Raw genomic sequence first — 24,337 nt, forward strand, 5'->3', positions numbered from 1 at the left:
CACAGCCATTACAAATAACATTATTCATAGTTTCCCGCTCAAATTATGATGTTGATCGGTTCCTAAGCTTTCTAGCAAAATCCCAATAGAACTATGCAGTATACGTACATTAATTAACGATTAATTACTTGATAAAACTGTACAGTATAATTAAAGGTAGTATAAAAGCCCACAATGATTGATATAACAGTGGACACTGTATGATCAATGATGATTAACCATGATGTGAATATTTCATACCGATGAAGAATTTCTGGAAGCATGAGAGCGCTACATAAAAGCATCAAATAACTTCAATGCTATGCCCTTTATATAGACTGCATAAATAACCAATTTTTGTATTATGCAAAATAATCTACTCTCTTAACATCTCCTCTACCAATGTCTTCCTTCAATTGAAGCATATTGCTTTGGGATAGCTGACATCTTATCAAAGGAACTACAGGTAGATTCAATTATGAAAGTTTGTGAAATGAATATTTCTTTTATTGTTATTAACGCGCAATGACAATATTTGTACATACCTTTTAGCGGTCATTTCTTTAACTTTATATCGCATAAGGGATGTTGCTCGTGCTGTATCCCTTAACTAATGAAAGAGATATAGACGTTAAATTCAATAGACTATAGTCCATTATCCAAGAGAAATATTTATAACAGCAGTAGTGTAACCATCATAATAATGACTATGCCGCTATATGACATACTTTGCTTAAATTTTCTTCTTTGGCTGCAGCAATCTGCTGTCGTTTCCTATCTTTGCTCATAGCTTGAGCTGTAGTATATCTTTGCTTAAGTTCTTCCTGCTTCTTAATCCTTTAAATAACGAAGAATTTATAGCCATATTATACTATTATTTTAGATACACAGTAAGCGTTAAATGATTGAAACTTACTTCTTCATGTTTAATTTTTGACCGGCCTGACGAGCTTCCCTTTGCTCCTTCGCACGAAATCGTTTTTCCTCTTTAACTAACGCTGCAATCGTTTCTGCTTTTTCGAGTTTCTTCAATGGCAAATGAAATAGTTCATCACAAAACAAAGGCAATTTCAACATTAACCAACTAAATCATGATTACCAGATCCTCTTCTAGTTGTAGATGCTTCAGCCATTCGTCATGTTCTTCGGTCATCAACTTAGCAGTTTCTTGTTGCTTACGAAATTGTTTTTGCATTTTCATGCTATTCGGATATTATAATTAATTCTTACATAAGTTATGCATCATTTTGTTAAGTTTACTAACTACTTCAAAATCTAAGATTATTTCACATTTTATTAACGAATTAAGCGGCTAATTTTATAAGTAATAATTATAATATAAGAGCGACTATGCAGTTTAGTTTCTGGCTAGCATACATCTCAGCCCTCATTTCTTCAGCCTTAATTTGCTGCTGCCGCTTATAATTAGTATCAGCTCTTAAATGCTTTAATTCAATGGAATTTTGTAAATAATGTTGATCTTCCCTATATATAAAAACGAAATGTCGCAATAAGTACCCACAGCGCTGCTAATGTGATATCACATTCAAATAATTTGTACAAGTTACTTCTAATAGCTGGTGCTTTCAAAACCTACCTTGTTTTCATCTCATTGTCATATTTCTTTTTGTCATGTTCTAGCTCACTTTTTAAATTATTTGCACCAATTCTCTACATGGCAATAGGAAGATTTAGTTATCGTCTTAATTAATTTAATTTAATGTTAGGGATTGTAGCGAATTGCTGTACATTACAGCTACTTTGATAACATATCTTTATTGTATCTTTTATTATAGATACGAAGAGTGATGATGACATAGCTCAAATTTGATATTATCATATGCTGATTAGATATCTTACAAGTTGATCTTCACGACTTCGGATTTGACGGTTAATTCTAGCATTTTCTTCAATTCGTAAATTTCTTAAATGATTTTGAATGGCTTTAGCGTTTCGATATTCTTCCTCTACCTTCAGATTGTACTCCTACAATGTTATCATGAAATTACGGTGTTACACTGTTGATGACATAGAATTTAGTAATCCTACTAGGAAAGAAAGATTTCCTAACACCGTAAAGTTCAACGACACCCTAGAGGAGTTTTGATCATATCTTAACCAGTACAATTGCTACATAATCAGATCAGGACAATCATGTAGTGTTATAGAAATCTACTGGTAAGTTTATATTACTAAATAATAATCACACTTTATAGTAACTAACGCAATTTAGGAAAGTAAATGTTATACGTATCTTTGTATGCCTTCAAGGTACGATCTAAACGTAATAGGGGCATACAATACCTTATAATTTTGAGTATCAACTAACATATTTTAGCAATTAACTTAATATATCGCGACTAACTTGATTCTTTTTTTTGGATTGATCTTGTAATATTTTCAGTTGAATTTGCTGTTCCTATTCATGTGTCAATTGTTTATTTTATTTGCAAATGAACGAAAGACAACCTTAACGTATGTGTGTAATTTACCAATAACTTTTGTTTAGCTGATGTAATAGCTGCCAATTTAGCATCCTTCTCTTGAATTTTTTCTATTTTGAATTTTCTTTGTACTTCATTCTCATAGTCAACTTTTGCTTTCTGTTGTTCCTACAACAAATATGTTCAGATCAGAAGCAGTACTTAAATATCAGCTGCTTACTGCGCTTACGAACAAATTGACATCCAAATATAAAGCTGTTTAATAAACTGATTCAATATCTTACGTTCCCTATAGTTAATTATCTACCTGTGCTGCAAGTCTAGCACGATTTGATTCTCTAATTTCCTCCTTTTTGCGATTTAAATTCATTGCCATTTTTTCATCTAAAGCCAGTCTTTGTTGTTCCCAATTTAAATTCGCAAGTCTTCTGACTCTATCACTTTCTTCCTCCTCTCTATGTCTATTAAGCATTAATTCTATAATTTTCCGATCCTATTATTTAAAATTAAAATGTTAAGTATAAAGAGTATAATAGATCATTTTCGAGGCTTAACATGTGAGAAATCTTAATGTACAAAAATCAAATAACATGCATCAATAGCTTATTATTCTTTGTTACTTTTTCAGGTACTCCAATGTTAATGCTTTCCAATTTCTTTTTACGGTTTTTGATCACTTTCGAATTTCTATTACGTGCAGGCTGTTTCTTTGATCTTAAAATAATTAACAACTATATTACTTTAAACATCAGTTATATCGAAACTCGTATTTGGGTAGTTAAATTACTCTGGATAGCTTGCTATACTACGTGTATGTTACAAGAAAACAGATAATAACTTTGGTTTGCTGTGCTTCTTAACTATCATTTGCGGAACATCTTGCTCGGAATGTGGTAATGATTCTCTTCTAAATTCACTGACTATCCTTTCTAACTCATCATCTACTCAAGATAGAAAAAGAGAAAGGTTTTTAAGCTTTGAATCAATCGTTATCATAAGCCTAGGTACGTAAAACTTACTAGAATACTTTCGTAAAACTTTCCCTGTTCGGCCTGATTCTTTTATTTCCTCATGAGGAGGATCAACTACGTCTTCATGTCGGTTATAATGGCAATGAAAAATATTATTTATCATTTCAAAACAGCCAAAATCGAAACTTCAGATGCAGATGCAACTTAATCAAACTGTGAAATGACTACCTGTAGCTATTGTTTCATTCTCCTGCCACATCATTCTTTCGCGCTCTTCTCGACAAAGTTTTAATTTACCTATAAACACAATAATTTCATAGTGTCGTTAGCAATTTCCTCCACAATCGTCCTATCAAAAATAATTCCATTCTACAGCTTGTGATATTATGAATATCCTATCTTACGCCGCCTTTCCGCCTCCATATCTCTGTAATTGGTATATATTTGACTGTACGATAAATTGGGATCAGCTTCTTTACATTGGATTTCTACTTCAGATAAACTTTTGTACAATAGTTCCGTTGGCTGATGGTTAAGTTAGAAATTAATGAAATGACAGCATAGCATTAAATGTATAGTACTTTAACTTTCTTTGCAAGCAGATATTACATGCGAAAAGAGCAAAAGATTGCAGTATATTTTAAATTTTTAATGTACCTTGATGTCGTGACGGGCACAAGCCTAGTATTGATGTAAACAAAATTTGACGACAAGGAGTATTAAATTTTGATTAATTATGAAATTAATAGTTATATTTTTACACAATGAATTGAGGTGATTAGGTTAGGTATAATTACCTCAAGTGATCTGGGGCTAGTTAAAATATATCGACAATTTTGCATTTTGTCATCATCGAAATTATATAAGTTTAGCATCATAATTTCTTCCACCTCTTTGTCATCACCTAATGAATAGTTTTTAGCATTATCAATTTATGATTACAGGTAATTTAGTAATAGTAGAAACGTTGCAGCGATTTCATTATGGTATTCCTAATCAAAGTAAAGTTTACGTAATAGTTTTTTAGGAATTATTATGGACATAATCAATCAATTCTTAATGATGTCAAGTACTCCTAGTTGTAGTACCGTTCGTAATTATAATTTGGTGATGATAAAATAAAATAAACAAAAATAATTTTCGGATGATTACGTGTGCTAGGGGTCGATTACCCCTTTAAATGAAATAGAAAGTCTATTGCCTAATAACGTATTGCAATCATTCAATCTTTGCATGCAGAAATCTCTAACATAAACTAATATTATAGTGACTGTTATGATTGGAATATGCTATGTGATCATACTTACTATCGCCATCATCTTGTAAGATGTTCTGCTCATCATCGTCAACAGTTGCTCCCAGTATTAGTTCATTACCTGGAATATCGACCAATATATTATTTAGTCAAAGTTATGCCGTACATATAGTGTCCATAAATATATAAAATTGGCGTTAAATGACCGTTTTAAATTAAGTATTATCCAATGTCTTTAGCCGTTTCCAATCTCAATGGAAAAGATACACTTTGTATGCTATCATATAATATCACTGTAACTCAATTTCGTAACTATAATGTACGCATAGGTTTGGCTACAGAAGGTTCAGCTATCGGTACAGTACATCGATGATACATTAACGGCAAGTAAGATGCATTTCTTTAGTAGAAGAATGAATGCACATCCTATCAATAACTAGTCGCTATCTATTCTACAGTGCAATGATACATTGGTAGCCTATAATATTCATTTCTTTGCACAAGCATTGATGTGCATCCTACAGCAACTAGTCGATATCTACTGTATAACATTCATTGCGTTTGCAACAAGAATTGATGCACGTTATACCAACAACTACCCGAATATGCACTCTACAGCTAGGCGTTTCCGCAGTTGGGCATATAACATTCATTTCTTTCGTAGGAGCATTGATGGACATTATATATCAACTAATCGATATCTACTCTATAAGATTGATTTCTTTTGCAGAAGAATTCATGCAAGCCATACTAACAACTGGTCGACATCTACCCTACAGTGCAATGATGCATTCGTGGCTTCAAACATTCAGATCTTTCGTAGAAGAACGGATGTACATCTAACAGCAACTAATCGATCTCTACTTAGTATTGGATGAGTGCAATCGTAACATGAAGCATTTCTTGTCGAAGGGTTGATGGACACCATTTAGCCAGTCATTACATCGATACATTGGTGATCTGGACACATAACATTCATTTTTATTATTTTTGTAGAAGAGTTGATTTCCATCCGACATCAACTAGTTGATATCTACGGTATCTACGATACTCGATCGTGCATCACTCCATTGGTGGCCTATAAACATGAGCAACTTCTATTGCAGAAGAATTGCTATACTCAATATCATACAACAACAACCCGCAGATATCTCTTGACGACTGTAGACCGATATACGGTCGAAGTGGCATGCAACATGGAGTTTGCATTTCGTTTGTAGCAGAATACTGGATAACCGATCATAAATAAGTGTATATATATATAGAATCGTATCGAGACGAGTAGATCTAACCTTGACTTGGTCTCTTAACAGTTTTGGTTGCCATGATACATATCCAAGGATACCTGGCGGGACGATTTTGTAGGATGATTTCGAATTAGCAGCCGGTGGCCACCGTCACAGCTAACAGTAGATTACTATACCGTACTTGTACTTACTATACACTCATACCGGTGGCAACAGGAGGGGTGGTTTCCCTTTTCCCGCCAAAGTTTGTCTGACAGGCAAAGATGAGTGAAAACACTTGAACAGCACCAATACAGTACACATAGTAAGTTTCCACAACGACTGTATGGTGTACTATACAGTAGACACTCGGACGTAAAACAGCATGATGGCAACAGACCTGAGAAAAGTTTGGTAAAATAAAATTCACTTTCTTACTTTATATAAAATATGAATAAAATAGAAATCAAATGGATAAGAATAAGTGTTAGTTTGTTATTTCGTATAAAATATGACAGATCAGATGACAACATGACCGGCATGGTTCAACTTCAACGCTAAAATAAACTTCACCTTCTTACTTTATATAAAACATGAAGCACACTGAATAAGAATGAAGGTTAATTTCTTATTTCGACAAAACATCACCAACATGCTTAAACTTAAACGCTGAAATAAAGTTCACTTTCTTACTTTATATAAAACATGAAGCACGCTAAATAAGAATGAGGGTTAGTGTATTATTTCCTACAAAATATGGCCAACATGGTTAAAATAAAACTCTAAAATAAAGTTTACTTTCTTACTTTGTGTAAAATATTGTAGTGTACGCGTTGTTAACCCTAGGTTCTTAATCCGTCAACTCAAAATTCTGAGTTGTTAAAATCAAGCAAATCCCTAATGTGACACAAAATAGTCAACACCGTATAATTGACTTATAGCAGTGAAGTTTATGAACGTCCGTGTATCGTCCGTCGGAGAAGAACCCCAATTTCTTCCCCTCATCATAGCAGTCGAAAATGGCTAAGATAAACCGGATAATCGACTTATAAATTATCATCAATTGCTCCTCTACAAAGGAGTCATCCATCACTTTAGTACTTTGCTTAATAGCATTGCCTAATATGGCTATCAATTGCGGCCTTATATAGCACATACTAAACGTTTACTGTTTCATCATGCAAGCCTTATCAACACTTACTTTACGAAGACATACAATTCTTCACTACATACTATCACTGTGTTGCTTAAACAAAACTACTGTAATTAGCTGAAATCACTACAAACGTGAACTACACTGAATAAGAAAGAATAAGGGTTAGTTTATTATTTCGACAAAACATCAATAACATGCTTAAACTTAAACGCTATAATAAAGTTCACTTTCTTGCTTTGTATAAAACATGAAGCACGCTGAATAAGAATGAGGGTTAGTTTATTATTTCGTATAAAACATGACGGATCAGATGACAACATGACCGACATGGTTAAACTTAAACTCTGAAATAAAGTTCACTTTCTTACTTTGTCTAAAACTTGAAGCACACAGAATAAGAATATTCGCTGCAAATTGCATTCATAAATGCTTCCTATATACTGTAGAACGAACGGACAATTGCACACAATCTTGCAATCTAAAGTACAATGGAACAGTAGCCATGCTGCAAGCAGTCTCAGCTGGTAGAAGTAAAAAATAAAACCTCTATGGTCACCATTCACAACCATAGAGGTTTCGCAAGCGTACAAGTAAAAAGCTTTCGGATCATATGTGATTTACGGTCACCAAAAAACATAAGCTCTCTATTCCAAGGCTTTTTATCCACCTTAGACAGAGTATCAAATTACCCGCAGAAAGAAACTACCTTAAGCTCTCCGTTTCTTTAAGTTTTGCCCAGGAATATCCTAATTTATCCTTAGACTTTTTCATCCATCTCGAGGTTTCACAATCATAGAAGTAAATAGCTTTCTTTCGCGCAATGTCGTAAATTGCGTTTGTGAATACTTTCTTATTTATAACAGACAATTGCACACAATCTAATGTTCGATTGAAAAATAGTCGTGCTGTAGTCTCAGCTGGTAGAGGTAAAAAAAACCTCCATGGTCACCACTCACAACCATAAAAGTAAAAACCTTTCTTTCGCGCAATGCTGCAAATTGTGTTCTATGAATGCTTTCTATTTAGAATCTTCGAACAGACAATTGCACACAATCTTACAATTTAACGTACAATTAAGAGTCATGATGCTGTAAGTAGTCTCAGCGAGTAGAGGTAAAGAACCTGTATGGTCACCACTCACAACCATAAAAGTAAAACCTTTCTTCCGAACAGTGCTGTAAATTGCATTTATGAAATACTTTCCACTGTATAGAATAGACAATTTCATGCAATCTAAAATGCTGTATAAATATTATCTAGCATATTATGTATAGCACTGTGATAAAGTGACATCAAAATGATCTGGTAAGAATTTCCTTTCGTTATTAACTTCGCATTATGATTTGAACTCGTAAAGCATCCTTTCAATGATACAATGCTATAAATGGCGTATTGTAATATTGTGTACTTCATGTAGAGTTGTAACTAGTTGTAACGATAGGATTTTTCTTCGTTTAGAATCTCTCTCATATCATATTAAAGATATACTCATCTAATTAAAGTAACACACAAAATCCCCTCATATTATACGTATTATACGTAGTAACGTAGATATCTGCAAGGAATGGACAATTACATACGCTATAATTACAAATTGTTAACTCTACAAAAATCCGATCATTACTTAGTCACTCGACTAATACAATGACAGGTTTTACAATATTCCTGAATGCAGGTCCAGTTACGCCTTAGGAATCTGAATTCTCGCGAGTACAGCATATCCACCATTGCGAATTTCCAATCACACATGGCTTATTATTCAGACAGTAGACTCGTTTATATGATTAGAGCAAGATGATTTCTGACTCTCCGACTGGAGTAAAATAGTAAAAACAGAAATAGTTTATAGCAATCGATGCAAGGATAATTATAATCAATGATAATTATTTACTATACAGTATATCATGATTTCAAGATAGAAACTACGATACAATATACGGTAATGTATAAATCCTATAAATGTTAGATTTCAAAATGTAAATCGGCTCTGGTATCCTTGCTCCATTATAGCTCCAATGTTATATTTCGATACAACTATGTTGTCGGGATATCAAGACATCAAATATCATCCGATTTTATGCCTGTCTTACTCCCTATTTTGACTATGGTATGCCAAATTTACGGTAGGTATTTTTATCTACGCGCCGTACAAGAAAAATTGTAGATAATTTCATAACCTATTCATACAAGGATAATTATGCAATCCTCAAGATATTCTTATAACCTAAAGGAATATCGATTGTAGACTAAGTACATGCCGTGTCAATGCGATTAAAGCTATTAAATCAATTTGATAAGAAACCATCAATGAAGAGTTCAACAATTGTACACACTTATAGAGACAGTGTATATTCAATCGTGGTACATCTTTTAATATATAGTTTGCAAGGTAGGAATAGAAAGCCATTCCCTTACAATGTGTAGATAGGACTGCAAATAATTTCTAAAATTACTTGTTAACTATGACTGACGAGATCATTAGAATAATAATACGGCTAATAAATAGTACTGCACATTGTAGAAATTATACTGAACATTTATTGTAACTATACTATAATAAGCCATCATTATGTGTTGCAATTACCACAAATTAAAGTAATGACTAAAAGTCCTCACTCAATCATAGTTACGGTCTGCGAGAATGTCCGATCGGAAGCTATATTAGTTACACTCTTTTTTTCTATACGTTATTACTGTATCTCTACTCAATAGGTTGCATTACTTCAGCTAATATTATGTAATATGGTAAATCAGAAGGTAATTACTTATTGTTACTATGAGTTTTTTCACTGTCAATATGTTACTGCTATATCTTACTGGACATATTTTCGTACTGCTTGATATTGCATTAATTCAGTATAATTTATAGCAGTATATCTACGTGAATTATCATATCCTAATAGTTCGTTATCTCTGTGTATTGAAAGCTATATCTAATCAATACACTTGCACGAGTCTATGAGTCATACAAATTTGCTCAAAAATTAGCTCCATAAAATAGAATATTACTAGATCTTGCGCTACCATATATGATATTGTAACTCTCTACGGATTACTGACTAAGTCGATACAATTATTAACCCTACCGTTCATACGTAAGGTAGTGTAACGTCTATCTCGTTATAACCTATCGAAAGCTATATAGTAACTAATAAAGATATCTTTACATACTAATACTAACAAAGAAATTTAGTTCAGAAATTCACTTTTATCTACAATATTGATAACCATACTTTATCATCGACTGTCAATTGAATATAAAGGCTTCACTTCATATCTCTAGGTTATAAAAAGGAAACATGTATTATGTAAATTGAAAAGTTGAAGATTCACTTGGGCCTTGTGGATCAAGTAATTCAACAAATTGGCTCTTAAACTCAGCAACTTGATCAAAATCAATTTCAACATTTGTTTGACGATTAATGTCAGCAACTTGCTGATGAATTTGATTAACTAATTCAGTTAATCCTTGACGCGATGTTAAAACGATAGTTTGATAGTATAACGGCAATTGGTGACTGCAGAATTTTGCCAGTAATTGATATCCCTGATAGTATTGCTTCCGTCTTTGCCAATTATAATGTTGAAACGTAAAGGCAGGAAATTGTAATTTTAAAAAATCCTCCATACCAATTTCTTCTAGTGGTGTATGACTGATAAATTCTAAAATATCCCAAACTTGTCTAGCTTGATCGTCGGCACATGCTTTATCCAATTTTTCCGCGGTGATTATTTTTTCCACATTATCATTAACTTGCGGTAGCGGTATAATATCTTTCATAGTTATAACGCTGTAGGGAATACCTTCCTTTTGGCAAGCATGAATTAAAGCTAACGTGCCATACGGACAAGATCTTTTGGAGAAATAACTTGTTAAGACACCCATCAGCCCAGGGCATAAATCAGTTAAGAAAGCGATACCATTACTTGCTAACTGATGGTGAATTGATAGTAGAGCTGATTTAAGTCGTGGTTGATCAGTAAATTCAGCCGGAGTGCCACAAGTATTATCATTCATGGTGTATAAATAGGAAGTACTAAATTGCCAAAAGATACTTATGGGCTGATTACGCTGGCCATCATGTTGATTGGTATCACTATTGCCACTAAATTGTTCAAAATTGAAACCTTCTTCAATTAAATCGTAGTCATAGATACAATCATCAGAACTTAATTTTGATTTCCACAATTGGATCCTTTCTTCACATAATTCTATGCCTTTTGCCCGTATGCGATCAAAACCGATTTGTTGAAAGCAACTTTTAATCAATGTTGATGTTGTTCCATCGCCACACATCAGATGTAAGAAATAGGGTGGATTGGTATCTTGATTAGTTGTTGAATCGATGAAAATATTGTCAATCCTTTTTCGTAATTGTTGGATGAGTTGACAAGTTTGGACTGTCCCATGCCGAACAATGTCAGTCAAATTGGTAGCTGTTCGAGACCAATTCATATAGCGTTGATAACGTGGCGGCTGGTTCAGGTTTTCTTCCATGATTCACGCTATCGATTAGCAATTGAAGATAGTCAAATTTAAAGAGACGAAGAGTGATATCTCAATCGCTGTTCAACAAATTGGCTATTATTATTACGAGATAGAATGACAGTAAGTTGGAGTGTTCGATAATAAAATCTATCTTGATATTCTAATTTGGTGGTAGTTGAATTAAAAATATCCTAGCTTACATCTAGATTAGATTTTACTTACTCTTCAACGATTCATTATCTCAGTACTACTGCAGCATCTGATATAGTAGCACTGGATAAATAGATTGATTTAAAGATTGTTGATTAACAGTAAATTGTAAGCTATTATCTTGCTCTATGTGTATTCATTGAATTCATACAGTACTTGCTGGCCGTGTTAGTTTGTCATTGTTAGAGATGAGCTACTGCATATATTCAATATTTATAGTTGAATTACGGTATATTATAGCTACCACTTTTCTAAAATACGCGCATTATCAGCGCTATTATTAATCTCTACATTCAAGAAGTAATTCTTATACAACGGGGGAAAAAAAACAAGTCTTTCTAGTCTTTAATTTTCACTTTTACATTATTCTGGAATAATTATTTTGAAAATTTACTTCTATTGAATCTTTCGATCTCAAAATCAAGTTATTCTATCCAATTTGTGTCAACTTACTTCTCAAATATACTACCTTGGATTGGCTTAAAATCGATCGTTAATAGAAGGGGAAAAATGACCCTTGTTGATTACGATGAAAAATTAGTGCGATGATGATGGAAGTACAAGCAATATTATAATAGATAGGCGAAAAGCGAACTCCTTTAAAGTTAAATAGACGACGTTGTATCAGACGCTATTGTTATGATTTCTTATTGTCCATTTTTTAACATTATCCAAGTTTATATATATATATTATTATATGCAAGCATTATCCAGCCTATTGTTTATATATTATGCCATACGTTAAAATTGGATCTTTTTGCTGATTATTTATTTGTACCAGTTAAAATATACAGTGATAGTTATCATCTATGTTAAACAGTACAACTTGCGTACGGTATAGTATTTGTTAGGCGTGATTACAACAATGCTATAATTGTTATGCTAAACGCTAGATGATTTAGTGAAGAAGTAGAGCAGTACCGTAGATTAGTATAATATCTGAAATACTACGTCTACTATGTTGACGTAAAACATTAATATATAGGCATCAAAATCGTTTTTGATCTCTGACAAATTTCATTCTACAACCGTTTATTCCTAAGCTCGGCTAGAATTATTTCTTTAATCCCCATGTATTGATAATACATAGTTCTTTTCTTTGGCTAAAGAGAGAATTGACTGTTATAATGTCAAAATAACTGTTACTTTATAAGTTGGAATTGACTTTAGGTACGGTAATAAGATTGATAACGTACTAGTTTTTATATAAATAGAAAATGAACTTTTTTACCATTTGGGTACACTAAAACGTCAATAGAGGTATTCCTACCGTCTACTCGATATTACTGTGAACAGACAGTAATATCGATCGTTGTGCTGTAGGCAGGATGACCATATAAAATGGTAACCTTTATAAGCAGTGCAGGTAGCTCAACCTTTTTTACAGTTATCTAGAAAATTCACTGATGTTACTCCATTCTCAGTTAATAATAATCCTGAAGTGGTTTAATAATTACTATTTTACCTCTTGATTGCATAAGTGCATGGCATACTAGACTGAATTACTGTATATCCACTATTTTTTCTGAGGTTGAGATTTATCATCTACACGGTATCCTACTACTGCATGGCTAACCAAAGGTATAATATAATTATAAATACGAGCTTGATATATTTCAATCGCTATAGATAGAATTTGCTTTTAAAATCGATTTGTGTAGTCTTAGGTCGAATTTTATCTCATGATTATAAAATTCAGTGTATCCATTCAATCGGCTAGATGTATTTCCATCATCCTCTAAATGTCATGACATATCGCAGTGCACGATCATTACTAATAAACAAAACAGGCAGTCTTTTATCATTCATTTTAAGTCAATAGCTGATGTTGTCTTAAGTTATACCAACGATGCCTTTTCGAATTGGAAGTGGCAGATAATACTATAAAGCTGTTGTGACTACAGTATTAGCTGAAGGATCATACCTAATACTATATGATAACTTTCTTACTTCACAGAATAACCCTTAAAAAGTTGGTTGACATCGAACTATTAACTGTGTCATTAATTTATTATGATCATCGAATCACCCGGTAGTCATTAACGTGAACTTGTATAACATGATAGCATGCCATATTAAAATTTAAAATGTAAATTCAGCAACGCTTCGCCAGCTTTATTAATTAATCATATAATTATTAACAGACAAATAAGCTATGATTTAGATATTACTACAGTACATGTAAAGCACAGTATGTTGGTCTAGTCTGAACGACAGAGGTAAAAGCCTAAGCTTTTGCATTTTCTCCAGTTGCTGTTCTGTCCTCCCATTCTTCAGGCTTGTTTTCATCCATTTTTTAAATGAATCAATAAAAGCATCATTTTTCTCCACATATTTCGAGCATCTTTATTGAGCTTCACACCTCGATAGTATTGTATACTGTACTTCAGAGACTACTACAAGGAAAGAGTGCTATCCTTAGCATCACTAATACATCGTCATGGACTTTTCGATTTTTCCCATGATTTGTATATGTCACACACACAAAATTGCATTTTCTTGCTGGAAATGAAGTATCAAAATGCACCATTTTTTTATGAAATAGTCCCGGGTATTGAATTCATGACGGAAACTATACGTATTATAATAGCTAGTCCCTCAAAAGCCGTTCCCTTTTTTCTCGTTCATCAGTAAGTTTTATGGGCAGTTCTGAATGTTAATTTTTAATCTCAGTTCCACTGTGGCTAAGCTAGAGTACACTGGTACTAAGTTGTAATAGTTACCAATAAAATAGTTAATAACCTAAACCTATCGTTGGACTGTATGTTTACTATAGTATAGGAATAAGTTCGTTTTCCTTTCCGGATGATCTGCGGAGTTTGTTGGGGAACCTTAAGAGTAGATAGTTTAGTTTAGGAACGATCACGAAAGCTGTTTTGTGACAGTAGTCTATGATGCAAACTATTTACAGTATTGTACTTTATATGCACAAATAGTAATATATCAATAAATAAACAGACAGTCATTGATATAGTAGCGATAATATCGAAGGATTCTTCGACTTCTAGTGTTATTGTATCATTAATTCATTATCATTGCTTCCCATCGAGACTCTAGAGTTGGGAGCAAACCTTCTTCAAGGCATACTAAACAGTTCGATATACTAAACAGTTAGATACTGTATAGTATGTCGACAGCCGTACTGTATTCGAAACTTTCGATCCTGTCTACAATGTACAGTGTACAATGCACAGTACTATGCACTGTGTCATCCTCGGCTACTACAGTACAGTACTGTACTGTACTGTACGGTATTATGAGCTCATACAGTGTACAGTACTGTACAGTACAGTACTATGAGCGAGGGTGGGCCCGCTCGTGTCATTGAGATACAGTACTGTACTGCAGTCTATTTGCGGAAGATCATTGGGGAGTTTTTGGGTCAAATTGATTTAAACTAGTGACACCCTCGATCATGATAATACATTACTAATGTACTGTATTATTGCATGTCCGACAGTCAAAATCGTCTTAAGTCTTCAAATCAGCCGCGCCATGCCAACCGTTGGGGGTGACACCAGTTCTTTGCAGAGATGACGAGGCGTTTCTCGCTTCTTGCTCACTAGAGTAGTACAAGTTGCAACTGCGTATTACGTGGTGTCAAGAACGTTTAAGCAGGGCCTCCAGGAGTGGAGAGTATTTCTATTTTTGTGTCTCTCCCAAGGTGCAAAGTCTCTATTTTTGCAGCATTATGTCAAACTCAATTGTCAAGATAGTCAAACGAGCTGATTTGATTTCCAATCCATTAACAACAGCTTACGGAATAGTCACACGACGTTTATCACGCTATGCAACAACGGAATATCGCCATGGTTTCGCTGGCATGGTCGGCAATACACCCATGATTTACTTAGAGAAAGTGAGCAAAGAAACTGGTTGCACAATACTTGCTAAAGCTGAGTTTGCAAATTGTGGGGGCTCAGTGAAAGATCGAGCTGCTTTATATTTAATCAAAGATGCTGAAGAGAGGCAATTATTGAAACCCGGTGGGACGGTAGTAGAAGGAACTGCTGGAAATACCGGTATAGGTTTAGCTCATTTGTGTAATGCTTTGGGTTATAAATGCGTTATTTACATGCCTGATACGCAATCTGTGGAAAAAATTGATCTAATGAGAGCCTTGGGAGCGGACGTTAGACCTGTTCCAGCTGTTCCTTACGATGATCCTAACAATTATAATCATCAGGCCATGAGATTTGCAGACAGTTTAGATAATGCTGTTTGGACCAATCAGGTACTTGAGACAAATACTCCATTTATGCTGTCAACAGTCATGCTTGTTTAACGTGCAAGTTCTGCATTTAAAAATCGTCGATAGTGAAAGATTGACAATTAATAATTAAATAGAATGGATTAAGATCCTACAGCTAGCTGTAGGCGATACGCCATTGATTAAAGCAAACGATACACATGGACAACATATCTGCGCATGCAGACTTTTTGCTATGATTCAATCATAACATTTACTGTGAGATGAATAACAAATGAATATAAGTGTACTGTACAGTATACAGTATACTGTATAGTGGATACGCCTATTCCACACATCAGACTATTTAAATTTATCAGTTGTCCAAACGTTTATTTCTTATAGATGGTACGGCACTTAGCTAGTGTTTAACTCAAGTACTTCCAGTTACTCGTAGTCTGTACATTGTGTACAACTGTAATAAGCATTGGCAACAATTCTGCCATCCTAGACTGCGAGTTAATACGAGCATCTGTTTTGTAGACCGGCTGAGTAAAGCTTAAATCGTATACAGTGTGAGTTCAAGTAATGACTAGTTATATTAAACGAGTCCATCTCTGTGACCTATGCTGTTTCAGTTTACATTTCAGGATCATTGCACATTTTAAGCTCTATTGCTGACACTATCTGATGTTCTTGTTTCATTGCATAATGCCATAGTTTGACAGTGTAGCTAATCGACGTGCCCACATCGAAACGACTGGACCAGAGATATGGAAACAAACAGGTGGCACCGTTGATGTGGTCGTTTTTGCTACTGGTACCGGAGGTACATTAGCCGGAACCTCGATGTTTCTTAAAAGTATTAACCCTAATATCAAAGCGATATTAGCGGATCCTCAAGGCAGCGTTTTATATAATTACGTTAAAACTGGTAAGGGCCACTAAAGTATAGTCATTACGTAATGCAATAATAGAAAAGAGGCATTCATGTGCTGTCAATAGCCATCGATTTAATCTTCTATTATAATTATGAATTATTCGCCAACAGTGATTACCAATTTATTTATTTTATCGTAAATTAGTTAATTTACTGATTCTTTCCTTTAGGCGAACTGATAAGAAGAGAAGGTAGTTCGATTACAGAAGGAATAGGTCAAGGTAGAGTAACCGCCAATTTGCAGGGTGCTCCAGTCGATGACGCCGTTAGCATTAGCGATTTTGATGCAGTAAACATGACATTTAGGTGCGGATATATGACTCTTAATGAAGTAATGTGATAACGCTAATTTTTGACATGGTAGATATTTGCTAGAGGCATTGCTATCTTCAAATCATATCAAATTTGATTGGTAATGATTGTTGTTATTACAGCATGCGCTTAGTATATACCCTGTACGTTAACCATTGGCATATTAAGTAGCAGTTAATATTTACTCGATGGTGTGCCAACGCAGTTATACACTTAGCTTTAACTAGAAACAAACTATGATTTTCTAATTGATTAGATTACTACATGAAGAAGGTATCTATGTTGGTGCTTCATCTGGTTTAAATGTGGCTGCTGCAGTTGAAGTAGCAAAGATGGTAGGACCCGGAAAAACAATTGTCACATGTTTATGTGACGGTGGCCAACGTTCCTATTCGCGATTATTCAACAGAAAATTTATGGAGGAAAAAGATCTATTACGAGCTATACCTGAACCTTATAGACATACACTCAGTTAAATTTGAAAAATTACGCATCTTATGTGTATGATAGTTTTAGAATTGGCATCTATACTACAGTACCTAGTGATTAAATCTTTAAATCGAACTCTAGCTTGCATGTTGAATCTGAATCTAATTGCTTATATGGCGTAGCATATTTTAGGCTCCAATAGGTCATACTGTATGCTGGAGTATAAGATTGCAGTTTTTTAGGCATGTGAGTACTACATTGCAGATCATACACTGTAATTATTGCTCTGTATAGTGCAGATACCGCAGCCGTGAGCAAATCTAACGCTGAGAAGATATATAGAATTGGTTAATGTTTACCAAAGATGTCCTCTATGAGGCTTTTAAAGTACATCGTAATAAACATTCTCGATTAAAAGTGCATTACCAACATGAAGTCATGCATTAAAGCGAAAAAATAGCTGAAATTTTGGTAGGATTAGGATGTATATAACATACATCAATGGAGCAGTCATTTTACCAAATGTATCCCACATATTACACCGCTTAACTGAAACATAATGTTTATTAAATTTTTTATACCAATATTAACGCTCTTGCATGTACGGACTATTCGATATTGTAAAGACATCAATATCATTAAGACAGGCGCAACTAGCCTATAAGGTGTAGCACTATACTAGTTGTATATTATATATGTTATACTGAATAACTATAATACCGTATATGTTGATATTGCTACAAGGAACCTACAACATCATTTCGATTTAAGCTAAGCCTTATGTATAACATACTCAGTTAAACGTTCTATTACGCCACGAAGCACTTTACTAAGCGTACAATTAACGCGCATTGTGCGCTAAAAGAAGTTCGGAGGAAGTTGAAGAAAGGCGACACTTGCTTCAATCATGAGCATAACCATCCAAAGTTACTGCTGTTGATATTCCGCAGGATTGTGTTCAAATATTGCAGCTGCTCCCATGCCAGAGCCCATACACATTGAGACAATACCATAAGCTCTGTTAAGAAAGGAAGTCGCATTATTGAGCAATATACTTGTACTAAAGTAATCAAATAAAATGGCCAGTTAGCTATACGTGTGCAATTAAAATTAGCAACCTCTTCTCGCGACGCTTGAGTTCATGTAATAGAGTTGCTACCATACGAGCACCAGTACATCCAAGAGGATGACCCATAGCAATAGCACCACCATTAGGATTCACTTTATTCAAAGGAATACCTAACTTTTGCACACAATACGTCGCCTAAAATGGAATAAATTTCCGTTACGGTTATTACATTCTTGAACTTTCTCCAACATAAACGTCAATAAACAATACAATATTTATGATAAACTGTATTATCTTTTATCTTTAACTTACTTGACTAGCGAAAGCTTCATTGATTTCAAAAATGTCAACATCTTCATAGGACAAATCTGTGAATGTATTACAATAATAAAAAGATTAATCGTATTTAAGCCAGCCCTATTTATACCAATTAAGGATCTGTACCGGTCATCTTCATAACTTTTGGAATAGCAAAAGCTGGACCTATGCCCATAACGTCTGGTGGCACACCGGCTACCTACAGTAGAAATGAAAGAAAAATTTAGAAGGAATGCCATCTCACTACACTGTATAGATTATGGTGCTGTACTATGACGTCTACTACAAATTACCGCGTATGCAATAAATTTCCCTAAAATTGGTAGACCCAAGCGTTCTGCAGTCGATCTTTTAGCAAGCATGACAGCGGCCGCTCCGTCACTTCTTTGACTCGAATTGCCTGATAAACAGGGTTTTTGATTATGATTATTATAGATAGGTTTGCTTATTTTTTTCACAGGATAAATTAAGGATAAGCTATTAGATAGAATGAACCACCTGCAGTAGTTGAACCATCTTTATTAAAAGCTGGTTTTAGTTTGGCTAAGGTTTCCATGGTTGTGCCTTTACGGATACCATCATCGGTATCAACCTATAGAAATATGTTTTGGAGATTACGATAGATTATAAAAAGAAATTACATTCAGCAGCAATGCGAGGAAAATATAGGCATTATTAATTCGGATTACAATTAAGCAGTAAATTTAAGGCATCATTTTAATAATCTCACTAGAATCTCCTTAGTTTCGCCATTTTTCATTTTGATTTGGGTTTTCACAGGAATAATTTCATCTTTAAATTTGCCTTCTTCTAGCGCTTTAGCAGCCCTAGTATAGTATAGTAACAATAATCATGAAGTAACAATGCATCAAATAGTATCAAAAACATTTTTGGCAAGTCATCAACGAAATTATTAAGCGAGTATTTTAAAATAGTATCATGTAAAGACACGTCAGAATATTATCAACTTCATAACTAAAGCATCATACTTCTGTTGAGATAAGTAACCCATGAAATCCTGTTGTTGTCTAGTTATACCAAACCGATGAGCAACATTTTCAGATGTAATTCCCATAGGTATTAAACAATCCTTTGCTAATTCATTTTCCAAGAGCTTCGGATATAAAACGGTATCATCGGCCGCAACTTTTTGTAGCGTCATGTTTTCAAGGCTGTAAATTTAATAAGATTTAGTAATGATAAATTTTTTTTAATATTCAATTTAATACAAATTGAATCTGTAAGTATTCAAAAAGCTGCTTTAATGACTACTTCCTATCAATTACCCAGCACCAATGCCAACGTCAATTGCTCCAGTTTTAATTTCACCTATATAATACAGACCACGTATGCGTATAATTAGTCAAAGATACCAACTTTGTAAAAAGCAGAAAAAAGATTTGAGCTTTAAAGTAGAGCTTCTGCATTCATGATCGATTTAAGAATTCAGAAATTAGCCATGTATAGCGTTACAAAAAGTTGTTTTATTTCAGAGTATGCAAACTACGAAGGACAGCAGTTACTAGATGATATTTACTTCTATCGTAGTAGTATTGCTAAATAATTTAGTAACTTGTATCAGTTATAAATATTGCATACTAACCGATAATATTAGCAACTGCTTGCAATCCTGACGCACACTGACGATTGCATGTGCTGAGAGGGATGGTCTCGGGTAATCCACTAGAAAGGGTGATAAATAATTATACTATAAAATGACCATACATGACATATCGTATTTTTTACCAGGCCTAAACTATACAGTACGTACAATAATATACGTAGCATCTGTGCAAAAATGTTGGTTGCAAATGAGATAATAAGATTTTATATAAATAGTACTATGATATTTGATAGAATTCCGATTATCGTATATCGCGTAATAAACAGTACGTAACCCAAATTTTATTTTAGCTTCAGATTAAGTAGTACATCCTACGGTATTTGGTAAGTAAATTGACCATAAATTGATCACCTTGTATAAACGTGTTTTCAGAATTAATACTATATTGATAATAATACGAAGATTTTGTATACATAAACAACATTTACCAATAGAATTGAGTCATTCTAGCGAGTACTGCTCCAGAACCAGTATGGAGAACATTTCCTACAATATAAAAATGAATCAAGATATATAGTTATTCGTTGCAGGTAGAAATGCTTTATTCAATCAGTCTGCAATGACAATAGACCAATACTGATACAATGTTTGCTAGAATATTAACAAATAAATGTTCAGAAGGGTAGTTACAGATGAATCATGCTACGGTTATGCGGAGCACTTTACCATCTATGCCATAAATTGGGATACAAAGGTGCAGAATTACGCTTTATATACAGTATATAACATTCTATAAACAGTACGATATATCCAAAAGTAATCCAAATAGGGTAGTTCGAGATTGATAGGTAATTAGGGTAGTCCTAGTTTTAGACAGTACAATAGTATGGATGTCGGTGTGTCCAACATGTAAAATATTACTATACAGTACAGTGGTAATGACGCTGACAAGAAGTTTAGGAACGTTGCTGTCATTACTGTCAACCAGATTGCCTTGAACCTACTGTATTTATCTAGTCAACATGGTATATCAGGGTAAAAAGATCATTTTTTTCCCCCTTAGTTTTCTGCAGTATGGAATTAACGCTACGGTAGAAAATTCCTGATTGCTGGTACTATCATTTTTGATTCAATCCTACTACTGTAATCGGGTTGTACGTGTGGCATGCTACTAACTTAAAATCGCATTCCATTCCGCCGAATTTTCTGGGGTTTTTGCAAGTTTATAATATTATGGTAGCCAATTCAATTCTCCTTCAATGCGTGCAAGAAACTTACCAACTTGGATATCACCAATAATTTCAGGATCAACTTTGGTTTCATTCATTACAGCATTAAATGCTGCCGCTAGTAGGTCTGCTGGATGTGTGTCCTAAGCGCAGGATACGTATGTATAGATCAGTTTACAGTTTATGAATGCAACAAAATTTGCAACATTACGCCATTGAATTCGACTACAACAACTGTACGCTAACAAGAGACACGATCGACGCACTCGTATGGATGACTAGTTCAAATTCAACTTTCAAGCTCGTACTAATGAGTCGCCTTGACAAGTATCCATCTACATCAACTTAAAGTGATAACTGATTCAATGCATTGGATACATTGGTATAAAGTACAGTCCCAAAATTGAAGGTTCTATTTTAGGAAGAAGCATTTGGATTTTTTTGGGACGCAATATTGTTCCGCAAAATAATGGATAGGAAGAAGATCGACCGACCTTAAATGAACCTCGATTTGCTTTACATATCGCTGTTCTTTTGGCAGAGACAACTACGACATCATCAGGATGAGGCTGAGAAAATTTGGAGGCACTACTGGTTGGCAATAAATCCAGTACAGCTTTGCTGGAATCAGTTTGATTGGTTAAATGGCCGAAGATTTTATCAACTCTCTCCATGTTGGATACCCTTCCTTTGCTGCTGTACAGTACAGTGACAACTTGTAAACAGAGATGCGCTGACTTGCCCCTCTTGGAGCTGGGTGTGAGGCCTAAGACGTCAACGAGCGGTCCTGAACTGACGCCAACGAGACCGACCCGTGACGGTGCACTACACTACTGTACTGTAGGTCAGGTCGAACTGTACTGTACCATCTTGTCTTGGCTATGTAACCAGTGACCCGATGACCTGTATCATGAACTATGAACTTAATTATCATATCTGCACGCTGTAGCGTTCTCAACGGTTGAGTAGTCGCATGTACGTCACAAAAGCCTGTCAACCTCGATGCGACTCAACCGTACTGTATTGTATAGTCAAGTCTGCGACATCTTGCCGTACTGATACTCATGCCGTGGTAATACTCCACACCTGTTTTTAGAGGTAATGAAAACCTCTTCCTCTTAGTAAAAGCACTTACCACTGTGCGTGCACCAGTGTCAAGGCTCAGCCCAATAGCGGACAGACTGACATACTGTACTGTACAGTACAGTATGTCTATTGGTGCAGATTGCGTCTAATCGTTGCCACGAGCTTTAGCGATGGCAAATGTTCAATTTCGTAATCGCCAGGAGCTGTTGTAATTCTGATATAACAAAGCAAGATAGAGCGTGGAAGAGGGATTGTAGTGGTAGTTCTCAGTTCTAGTTTGTAGGTTTATGTCATTTCGTTCACAAAGTAAAAAGTATTTGATTGCAAATACAGAATTGTCAACACTCGTCGTTTTCAGTGTTGTGACTAACCGGAGAACCGAAGCAGAGCAATTTCTGCCGAATGACAGTGCAGAATTACAACAGTATCATTTGGCATAGCTCATGTTGAAAGATCGACAAATATAGTAATAATAAAACTTGCACTTTGTAGCACACAGTGTTAAAATTACCGTAATCAGCTACAAAATCGACTAAAATAGCCGTTTCAGGCAAAGAACTCTGCTACTATCGTCCACACTCGAATACGTACTAATAGTAGAAATTGTTGCAGAGTTCCCAGCGTCTAAGAAACTACAGATCATACTAGAGTCCTTTTCTGTTGAATAAAAAGGAAAAGAAGAGGGACAGGAAATAAGTTACGTGTTTGCGATGGTACTACTTGGAAACCACTTAACCCTCGATCCGAAATAGCTTGTGTAAGTGTACAATTAATTCATATTCGGATAACAGCTGCTGCACAAATGATGTTAATAAATAGAAATGTAGGCGTAAATGTGCCTTGTATTTAACTGTACTGTCATGAACTTCTAGATACATCGGTGTATGCAGTAGTTTATGGTACTGTACTTCGATCTTGTTAATTAAGTTAACCTCCGTATTATGAAATGACAGTGATACGTCTTTAAACTTACTCTCTCATTGATTGATTTTAAAAACTTCTTACCATATTAAGTACCGTAGCATTATTTCAAAATAAGTCACGCTGTAAATGCAATGGACTACCTTCTGTGCAATAACACATATCCGATTTAGGTATTGTAACAAGTTCTACTCTGGTATAAAGTTACTGAACCTCTGTTAAATGAGCACATTATCGTAAACCGTCAGTAAAGCGACGGGAGCTTGCACTAATATATATATATATATATATTATACAGTATGAATGAGTGGGTAAGAGTGTTCCACATAGCTAAAAATGGAGAGTTACTGGAAGATTAGAGAAATGCGGTATGTATATCAGTATATGTCATACACTCTACTACTACACAGTACACGGTATAAAGTTACTGAACCTCTGACAGGTCTACGACAAATGGTAATACTATCTGTTAAATGAGCACATTATCGTAAACCGTCAGCAAAGCGACGGGAGTTTGCACTAGTGTTCCCTATGACAGCAGTATCACTAG

The 24,337-nt window shown here is 34.6% G+C and overlaps 4 protein-coding genes across 4 annotated transcripts; 1 reads left to right on the top strand and 3 right to left on the bottom strand.

The window, feature by feature from the left end:
- Positions 1-24: 24 nt before the first annotated feature.
- TRIADDRAFT_54883 (uncharacterized protein) lies at positions 25-5,975 on the bottom strand (the record flags this gene model as incomplete). Its single annotated transcript, XM_002111147.1, has 20 exons — positions 25-91; positions 525-589; positions 708-816; positions 896-1,005; positions 1,079-1,181; positions 1,357-1,464; positions 1,577-1,650; positions 1,840-1,965; positions 2,345-2,398; positions 2,472-2,591; positions 2,731-2,916; positions 3,044-3,137; positions 3,262-3,364; positions 3,443-3,514; positions 3,623-3,691; positions 3,799-3,919; positions 4,052-4,075; positions 4,192-4,298; positions 4,702-4,770; positions 5,942-5,975. The coding sequence occupies 20 exons, from the start codon at positions 5,973-5,975 to the stop codon at positions 25-27; spliced, it is 1,815 nt and encodes a 604-aa protein (XP_002111183.1).
- Positions 5,976-10,335: 4,360 nt separating this feature from the next.
- Positions 10,336-11,529, bottom strand: TRIADDRAFT_54884 (uncharacterized protein; the record flags this gene model as incomplete). Its single annotated transcript, XM_002111148.1, has 1 exon — positions 10,336-11,529. The coding sequence occupies one exon, from the start codon at positions 11,527-11,529 to the stop codon at positions 10,336-10,338; it is 1,194 nt and encodes a 397-aa protein (XP_002111184.1).
- Positions 11,530-15,553: 4,024 nt separating this feature from the next.
- Positions 15,554-17,647, top strand: TRIADDRAFT_50088 (uncharacterized protein; the record flags this gene model as incomplete). The annotated part of the gene is made up of 4 exons (XM_002110615.1): positions 15,554-15,964; positions 16,640-16,853; positions 17,030-17,165; positions 17,428-17,647. 4 exons carry the CDS (start codon positions 15,554-15,556, stop codon positions 17,645-17,647), a joined length of 981 nt encoding a protein of 326 aa, XP_002110651.1.
- Positions 17,648-18,527: 880 nt separating this feature from the next.
- TRIADDRAFT_37427 (expressed hypothetical protein) lies at positions 18,528-22,454 on the bottom strand (the record flags this gene model as incomplete). Its single annotated transcript, XM_002111149.1, has 13 exons — positions 18,528-18,618; positions 18,719-18,864; positions 18,982-19,037; positions 19,114-19,186; positions 19,281-19,387; positions 19,486-19,579; positions 19,718-19,814; positions 19,977-20,159; positions 20,274-20,316; positions 20,591-20,670; positions 21,040-21,097; positions 21,830-21,923; positions 22,275-22,454. The coding sequence occupies 13 exons, from the start codon at positions 22,452-22,454 to the stop codon at positions 18,528-18,530; spliced, it is 1,302 nt and encodes a 433-aa protein (XP_002111185.1).
- Between the last annotated feature and the right edge of the window lie 1,883 nt (positions 22,455-24,337).

Source organism: Trichoplax adhaerens, genomic scaffold, assembly GCF_000150275.1.
Source record: "Trichoplax adhaerens TRIADscaffold_3 genomic scaffold, whole genome shotgun sequence".
Taxonomy (NCBI): domain Eukaryota; kingdom Metazoa; phylum Placozoa; class Uniplacotomia; order Trichoplacea; family Trichoplacidae; genus Trichoplax; species Trichoplax adhaerens.